This window comes from Temnothorax nylanderi, unplaced genomic scaffold (genome assembly GCF_030848795.1).
Source record: "Temnothorax nylanderi isolate EJ_2023f unplaced genomic scaffold, tnyl_v1.0 TNYL_tig1022_pilon, whole genome shotgun sequence".
In the NCBI taxonomy this organism is placed as follows: domain Eukaryota; kingdom Metazoa; phylum Arthropoda; class Insecta; order Hymenoptera; family Formicidae; genus Temnothorax; species Temnothorax nylanderi.
This window is the reverse complement of record NW_027250084.1, coordinates 35844-45384: the sequence shown is the minus strand read 5'-3', so window position 1 is coordinate 45384 and position 9541 is coordinate 35844. Positions and strand designations below refer to the sequence as shown.

At 34.5% G+C, this 9541-nt stretch overlaps 2 protein-coding genes across 2 annotated transcripts; both read right to left on the bottom strand.

Annotated features, from left to right (window-relative positions):
* Positions 1–1131: 1131 nt before the first annotated feature.
* LOC139786376 (uncharacterized) lies at positions 1132–4507 on the bottom strand. Its single transcript, XM_071725538.1, has 5 exons — positions 3568–4507; positions 3176–3370; positions 2431–2641; positions 1663–1822; positions 1132–1551 (listed from the first exon to the last, which is right to left on the bottom strand). The coding sequence occupies exons 2-5, from the start codon at positions 3229–3231 to the stop codon at positions 1340–1342; spliced, it is 639 nt and encodes a 212-aa protein (XP_071581639.1). The 5' UTR covers positions 3232–3370; positions 3568–4507; the 3' UTR covers positions 1132–1339.
* On the bottom strand, positions 3568–8184 carry LOC139786378 (uncharacterized; the record flags this gene model as incomplete). Its single annotated transcript, XM_071725539.1, has 3 exons — positions 3568–6373; positions 7857–7912; positions 8176–8184. Coding segments are annotated over 3 exons (1920 nt in total), but the record flags the coding sequence as incomplete, so codon positions are not given.
* Positions 8185–9541: the final 1357 nt, after the last annotated feature.

Sequence of the window (9541 nt, the reverse complement as noted above, 5' to 3'; positions counted from 1 at the left end):
AGAATATTAGTCAATATCAATAGTCGTATTGTCTTAAGAATTAACCATGCGCAAACATAATCATTTAGTGGATCTTTCGAACAAGATGAAATTATAAGTATATGAAATACAGTTCACAGTAGAACTTATACAAAAGCATATACACTTTCTTTAAAGAAAGAGGAGTTGTTAATTTGAGTTGAACGTAGAAGACTTAATTAAAGGAGATTGAAATAACGAAAAGAATATATTTGTCTAACATTTGACTAAATCTCCAAGAGAATTTAAAAATATAGTTGTATTATTATTGTTAACGCAATCCATGGAAAATATATGAACAGATAACAAAATGCCCGCACAATGATCGCATGGTGCGCGCACACATGCGAGTACTCGCACGCGTGTGATCCTCATAACTTACGCAGATGCGTCCTCATGTACGACTCATATTGCTCGCACGCGTGCGACTCTCACGCTTGCGAGCGATATGAATCTCAATTCTAAAAGAACGTGTTCGCACACTGATGTCACGGTGCGCGCACGCGTGCGGGTATTACAGGCACACGCAGATGCGTGTCCTCATGTGAGGCTCACATCGCTCGCACGCGTGCGAGCGGTATGAGCCTCAAGGAAGTGTGAATAAGCCTGGATCCTCATGCAGACATCAGCGCTTTGACACCGACGCTGATTGGTGAAAAACAGGTGGTGGGGGTAAATAGCAAGACAATTGTTTACCCCCACTACCTATTTCACCAATCAGCGCTTGGTGTCAAAGCACCGGTGTCTGCATGAAGATCCACCCAAAGCGTTTATTGAAAAATATTATAATTGTATTAATTAAAATATATCAATGAGACAATTATCCTTGCAAAAAATAAAAACTAAAAATATATACACACACATCTGTGAGACCACACCCATACACCAATATAAAAATAATGTTAAATTTTATAATAAAACCCTGGCGAAAAAATTTCTCTGCTATTTCGCTCCTATTTCTCTGAAAAAGTGATTTGCGGAGAAAATGTAAAGTATTAGCAGAGAAATCTGTAAACTCTATTTGTAAACAAATTGGAGAAAAACTGAAGACAAAATTGCAGAGAAAATGCAGATAATACTGCATACATACTACTAACATCATTATAAAAATAATTCAAATTTCAAAGATTTTATTTCATAAAAAACTTGTGACATTACTTTTTTCGTTATATATATTATATATAAAATATTATATATAAAACTTTTTTTGTTATATATATATATATATAAATATTTATATATATTCCATATGTAAAACTATTTAAGTGAAAATAGAAAACAAAGCTATATTATTTCACAGCTCATTCATATTCGCTCATATTCATTCAGTTTCATATTCGCTCTGATTGTTCGATAAATCAGAGTCTTCATCCACTTCGTCGTTTAGCTGCTGCTCTTGATGAAGAGGCAGTCGATTTTTCTTTAAATTTGTGCGATATCTTTGTTTTATGGCCCGTAAGACTTCCTGGACTTCAACTTTGCAGGAAGCCTTATCCTGCGGACCATTAAACAAAGTGCATTTCTGTGCTGCCACTGAAAGAAGAAAATAAATTATTTTATATGTATCACTTTCAATAGTTTCAATGTTTAATTGAGTGTATATTTTCTTAAGGGAATTGTACATAAAGAAAAGTATATACTTACAATATATAATATTCATAGTTTTTGTGTCCCCAAATTTCTCCGAAACACTACTACCGGGCCACGTGAATTTCGAGACCAAACTGTCAGTCATAATCGTTTTTATAGCATTATAGAGAAATTCTCGTAATTTGCATCCTCCTAACCCTCGCAAGTAATTGTACTGAAATAAAATAAAGTATCATTACACTGCAGTACTATGCAGGTAATTAATATTCTACTTAGCCTTTTCGAAAGAAATGTTTCATACAAAAGTTGTAGAGTTTAAAAAGATCTATTTAATGATCTTATCAGTTTGATCTTGGGTGTCGTCACAAAAGTCAGGTGAAGGTCACATCGATATTTTTTTAATGGAATCGACTTTTTTTACATAATATGATTCCCCTGATTATTCTGCATATAAAATTATTAAGGTAGAATTGTCAAAAAATCAATGGTTTAGATATGTACATTTCTATTCTGGTATATTTCGACATAAAGTATAAAATATTTGTAAACTATTCAGTTTTGGCAATTGTACCTTAATACTTTTATGCACAGAATGAGATGAATCAATAACTTAAATAAAAAAATTAATATATAATTTATAACAGTTTTAAAAAGCCAGTATGAGACAAATACGATTAATGGCTGCATAAAAAACGTTAACGATTTGATCTGGTAAAATGCTGAGATACAGGTATGTTTTTTTTATATTTATTTTCAGAATCTCTTTGAATTTCTTAAGGGAACCTGTGTTGCACAGTGTAATGGATGCGGAAAAATACTCACCAGCTTCCTTCGATCATTCTTCTTGGCATCGCTTTCTAGCTCCTTGAATTCCTCAACGGTACTCATTGGGAAGCCCTCTAACCCCTCGTAAAACGTATTTTTTAAATTAACGCCATCGACATGAACGTTATCATTTTCCACAATCTTTTCCATGATCTCTTTTAAGGCATTATGGCTCTCGATTAAAGAATTAACTTTGTCTTGAAGATCCCTGCGAATGTATTGATCTAAAGTTATGCAAATATGTATAGTTGCCGTAATAAAATTAAAAAGTAAAGAATTTTTCATTTTCTTCAGTTTTTTACCTCGAACGGTCTTTTATCTTAGATTTTCAATGCTTATATACACAATTACATTATGTATTTATACATCAATTTCTTTTCACCCCATTGAACATTAGTACGGCATGCATTCTATTTTTTTTCAATTCTATACATAGAATTTAAGATTGTAATTTTAAATTGCTGTTCATCAGAAGTCTGCAACAGGCCTGTTAAAGTGGACGCCCAACAGGAAATGCCGTGCCGTGTTTAGTAAATTAATTTTAAATACAAATTATACTGCGATTACGACAAAAACAAGACACATGTTCCCCTCACAGCCAGCTCCGCGGGCATCCGTGTCAACAGGCCTGATCTACACCCATACAGCACAGATCTTGCAACGTTGCAGCAATATGTCTGCAAGGTTCTGTGCTGTATAGGCAATTATGAAATTCTACATTATTAGAATACATTATACTCACGTTAATTTGTCATGAATGTCTTGGTTATTTGTCTTGCATTTGCAAGTCTCTTGCATGTTTATTGCGTCAAGCGCGCGATTATGTTCAGCATGTACCGATGTTTTCTTCACAAACCCATCAACGGGCAGAGTATCATCATTTGCATGCTTATTCGGTTGGGGAACGTGTACTTCATGATTTAGATTTTTTTATTGTCTGGAAGAAATATGAAAATCATAAACAATATTATGTATTGTGATCGCAAATTATTTTGTTTCAAATTTATATTACATTGTGGTTTTCAAAGTACAATTGTCAGATTGGTTTTATACATTCATGCAATGATTTTTATACAGTCCAAATTATTTTGTTGAATGAAAACAATCGTGTAATTACTATTAAAATTTACTTACAAATCTTTCATAGTTGAATTTTGAATCGTATCATTCGATTTGTTTGCATTAGTTGTATCGGTTTTCGGAAAGGCGTCATTTTTCTGCATATATTCTACTAGTCCTTCAAGTTTGTTCAACTCCACTTGCACAGAGTACTGCTTGCTGCTCTTTTTTTTCATACGCTTAGTAGGCTCTTCGTCCGAGGATGTAGTCATAACATTCTTCGGTATTTTGACTACTCGTCCACTACTCGATATTTTACAATATTTACTTTTGATTCCTTTTCTGCCAGCGTTCATATTTATTTGCTTTAATGAATAAGAAAATGTACGTTGGAATGTAAGTTACATTGCTTGTATAATAATTTGAAATGAATTTACTGGCATATAAACTGTTGATATTTTTCATTGACATTATACCATGATATATGTATACAAGTTTTTGCATATTAAACTACATTATTTTTTAATTGCGTACTGTACGGAATTTCACTTTAATGTATACTTGTTGTACATCTTTGAAAATTATTGGCAGAAATAGTACGTGTACAATTTTATTATTACTATTATTACAATTTGTTATTTTTGAATATTTGTCTAGTATCGAGTATAATTCGTTTACGAATTATTTAATAGTCGGGTTGTATTAGGGGTGTAATTAGCGACACACAGATCCATTCACTTCCAATAGTGCGCTCTTCTTGACCTTCTCTACCGCTCCACTTCGGCATCCTGTACATCTTGCTTTTGACATCTCTCAAATTGATTGCTTCAAATGTAAGTGATAAGTTTGAACAGTGGTATACTCCTGCCACATCAGATGTGACACCAACATTGTATAGATGAACCTGTGTTCGAAATTTTTTAACGATAAACAGCGTGTTCCCTTCCATGTGCGCTATGTTCTCTATGACGCAGATTTCTCCATTATTTGTGATGCAACAACTGTCACGAAGAGCGGTAGAGAACGTTATATTTCCAAGTTGCATTTTTCGATATTGCCGGTAATGACGGGCTCTACGAGAGGTCCATCCATGTGAATTTTCGAACAACGAATGTGGATTCCTTTATCGACGGGAGTTACAAGGTCGTTTAATTCACACATTCTTTTGTAAAACTGTTGTAGAGCCAAGTGCGGCTTTCGTATAAATTTCCTGAATTCAGGCATATTGTTCTCATAACAAAATGCACTGTATGAATCTAATGGGCCCAATCGCCTAACATCACCGACTACGTGCAAAAGACCATGGACATTGTACGAGAGAAACTGCTCTCCATACAATTCCTCGCACATGTTGACGTAGCTCTTTAATGCTGCTTGGCAGTATACGTACATTTCGTCCGAGACATTTTCCAAACTAAGGAGGCGCATTACACAATGTAAGAGAAGAAAATGTTTGTAATGATCTTCGTCAAAAACATTTTCTAGCACAGCTGGAGCTGTATACAGCAATAGTTGCCTAAATTCTGTGCCTTTGAAGTGATGAAACATGGAGATTTTATTCGGACGACGATTAAATTCCGTAGGGCAGTAGATTCGACATTCCATCATTCTTGAATCCAAAATATCTAACTTTCTTTTAGTTAATTTTTCGTGTCCATATTTTCCATGGATGTGAGTGGTCAACACTTTCTTTACATTCCCAATGTATAGAAGGTGCAAGGGTTCAAAAGGAACTTGCGTCACTAGTCCCAACACACGATTTAAGGGACTTGGCCCTTTGTGGTGATCTTCATCCATTAGTTCACTATACTCTTGATCCGTTCGTAGCGGGTGACGAGTCCCGGGAAAAATCATCGTTCCCCGAAAGAATGGCATCGCTGCAGAACGACGCCCTTCAATTTTGCATTTAGAACATGCGTTTGACGATACATGCCCATAGTGGTTCAACGCAAATGCCCTTGCTGGTGCATCCGCAATGAAGCATCGAATTTGAATTAGATACCGTCGATCGTTTATAAGGACACCACCTTCTTCACGAATTTCCTCCAGTTCTTGAACAAAGTGTTCAAAAAATTGAAAAGGATTTGATGGCTTTTCTGTTCCCTTAAAGACACCCGCTATAATTGGTTTTTTATCAATACAATTATAAATTCTGTATTGAAGAGGCCAAAATTGAGTCGTGCCGCTTTTGTGAATTTGAGCGCCGTCTGTGCTAAAATCGATTTGTATCGTTTCGGGCAAGATATCTTCAGGAAGAGTTTTCAGTTTTTTTATAAGGGTATATTGGAGACCCAAGTGAAGGTATTCTCCTCCATCGATGTATTGGACGTGTCTCGAGGCCACATCAGTAGGCGTTTCAAGTAATGTCCTCGTGTCCTTCGGCAAAAACGTGAGATTAAACGGGAACTCATGCAATGTCTTCAGCAGTATGTTGCCCTGCTTATGCTTTAAATTAGCAAGTAAGAATAATTGTTTCAATGCTTTTAATTTTAGGTCGTTCAGGTTTTGTGGGACATTGTCATTTTCAAAGTTTGAAATATTTTCATTACTGTGAGCATCTGTATTGTCCGCATCATTTCCTTCGTTTTCTTCATCATCGTCGCCTCCGTCAGTATTTACTTCTTGTTCCTGTACCTCTTCTTCTGCTATGCCTTCATTATCATCTGCTTCTTCATCTCCATTAAAAGTATCTTCGTGAACGTCAGCAGTCGATTCCTCATCATTATAGAGAGCGTTATCAGATACAGATGGAGCAGAATGCGATGCCGAAATTTGCACTGGTTCATTTTCAGACAATGTATCGTCTGATTCGTTATTTATGGATTGACAGACGTTTGGATCATCTTGTCTTGCAGCTAACCGTCTTCTCTTGTGTCTCTCACTGAGATTGAGAAATTGCTTATATTTCGTTGACATGCCTCGTTCAGTTTTGTTTGCTACCATAAAGAAGGCCAGGCAAATAATTTTAAAGATTTGATAATTACAACTTTTGTAATAAATTGAATAGTGCAGTACAAACAACGTACATAAGCGTGTGGTTGGGCAGTGATAGTTGTAACTGTGTAAGATTCTGTTCAGTCAGGATCACCACCGCATGCATAGGAACCAGTTACATTTAGGTTTTAGTAGTTTTCTGTGTGTAAAGAATGTAGATTTATATGTATTTATATGTATTGTAAAATTCATGAAAAAGACTCTAAACGTCTTGTATTAGTAGCTTTTAGTATGTAAGAAATGTATTTATATGTATTGTAAAATTTCTCAAAAAGACTTTAAACGTCTTGTATTACAGTATGAATGAAAATCTTGTATTATAATTATGAAAAAGATGTTAAACATTTCGTATTACAGTATGTCCTTATACATTTTGCAGAGGAAAAGACTGTTTTTTTTTTCAAGAAATGTTTGCCAACATTCAAAAGTACGTTTACAAAAATATTGCCAACGTTTCAATCTATATACATGACTGCATGATTATACTTTTTCGTCAAAATAATTTAAATTAATTGGAAACGGTACATTTGAATATTTCATGTGATCGAAAATTGTACGTTTACATACCCCAAGCATACAAAGTAGGAAATGACAATTAAACATTGTGTAAATGAAAGTGGACCACTTGGCGTGAAATGCATTACATGCTCACATACAGAAAATACATGCAATTTTATTAATAGTACACGATTACACGGTCAATCGAAGTATTTTACGTGTATGTTTACATACATATTTATGTAAATAAAATTTTTTTAAACGATACTTCGAGTTAATTGCAATCTATTATTATCACGAATCTGTCATCAGTGTAAATCAATTTTATAATTAACGAAATGCAGTCAAAGGAATTTCAAAACTCACTGATGTACTCTAATGTCGAATCAGTTTCGGTCTTCAATACGACACCAATTATTTTCTTGTGTACGTCTCACTATATATATGTCAATTAAAGTTGAAATGAAAACTTCCTTTTATTGACAGGTCATGCAATTAATTAATACAAATTATTATTAATATTAAAACTATAAAACATGATATAAAAGTTGAAATTAATATTAATATGGAGAATAAAAGATATCAATAAAGTTAGTCGGGTTTACGAAGCAACGATTATTTATTTCATGTACAAGTAATAGAACATGAATAAAAAAACATTATGAAAACTTTCATGAATTGAAATACAGCGTTAAGTAATGCATGCAATTAATTATTATATTATATTCAAGTTAAAATAATGTTTTTTCTACATTGGCGAATAATGTAACATAAATCAATGAGTGTATATCAAGAATATTCGACACAGGCATGAACAAAATAAAAAATTAATAGTTATTAAAAAATAGAAATATATAATAATATTTCTTTACCTTCTATGCCAATAACATGTACATGTAACAGACCGACCAAGTGGGCAAAAAATTTTCTGCAAAGAAGGAACAAGAAGAATTAAAAAATGAACAGTGAGAAAAAAAATAAAAATGAAAAAAGAAAAGAAAAATGTGACATGCATGATAGACATAATCAGACGTTAAGAAATGTAATAATGAAAAGATATAACTAAGAGATGTGTACAAGCACGAGCATAACCTAGAAAAATTAATATACGCATGACACAAACAAAACTATAGAAAATATTAGAAATTATATACGTATATAATATTATATACGCATTAAATGTATACTTACATGTAATCGTGAGACGTTTGCGAAAGGCACGATTCAAACTATTTTTGCACAAAAATCAGCGTGCTGCGAAAACCGAAATGCCGAAACAGACTGCAGGTCTGTTCTTGTTAGCTGCACGTTCTTACACTGCAGGTCTGTTCTTGTTAGCTGCACGTTCTTGCACCGTTCATCTTTTTTCTTTTTCTCTTTAAGGGGAAAAGAAAAGGAGGAATGATGAACCGTGCAAGGAGAATGATTTCGAGTTATTACAACTCATCGGGACTGTCACTGCCCTCACTCATGATCATTAATGATCATTACGTCCGTACATGTGCGAGATATTATTATAGGCCAATTCCTTTTAGTGACACAAGTCGACACAAGTGTCGTTCTGTCTTTGTTATTCATTGAATGCCAAGAAGGATAGAACGATGTTTGTGTCGACTTGTGTCACTAAAAGGAATTGGCCCTATATATAGAATTATATATACATATTATTATACAATTATTATACATACATATATATATATATATATATATATATATATATATATATATTATATGAGTATAAAAATAAACTTTTGTGCTTTTCAAATATGCAGCTCTCATCACGCGTGATGGCATAGTGCCTCGCACGTGTGTTCCCCCATCACGCGTAATGGCAATATGATGGCGATCTTGCGCGCACGACGTGATGATCATGTGTGAAGGCAGTGTCAATCCTCCCGATAAGTTGTAATAACTGTTTTGTATGATCATATATGATGCTATCATACAACTTTTACGCTCGCACATATGCCCCATCACGCGTGGACTGCATATGCCATCATTTCGCTCGCACGCGTGCGACTATCACGTAATGAGGGCGATGTGACAGCGTTCTTGCACGCACCACCTGATACTCACGCGTGAGGGCTATATGAGATCGCACGAAATGTTATCTGGGAAAGGGTATAGGAGGTTTTCTTTTGGAAACACGTTCTCTCTCGGAAGTATTACACACAATTGATCGTTTCACGCATTTACCGAAGCTTGAAGATGGAAGAGACAAAAGATATCTTGCGTAGCAACGCATTATAAACATGCTCATTAATTGAGCTATTGAAAGAAATCAACGACGCGATCGTCGTTGATCGAGTATGTGGCGAACTGTGACACGTGAAGGTTGCTTCGCATTACGATGTACATGATAATAGTGTTAGCGCTCCTAGATCGATAGTGCGTTTACGGGAGGTCAATAACTATTGATTTTACTCTGCCTTATCTCTTCTCACTGTAACTCTCCTTTACCATATCACCATATTAAGCTCTGCCTATCCTCACCTTTGATACCAACTCATGCTACAGATTCTAAACACGATTCATGATATAGATTCTAAACAGATTA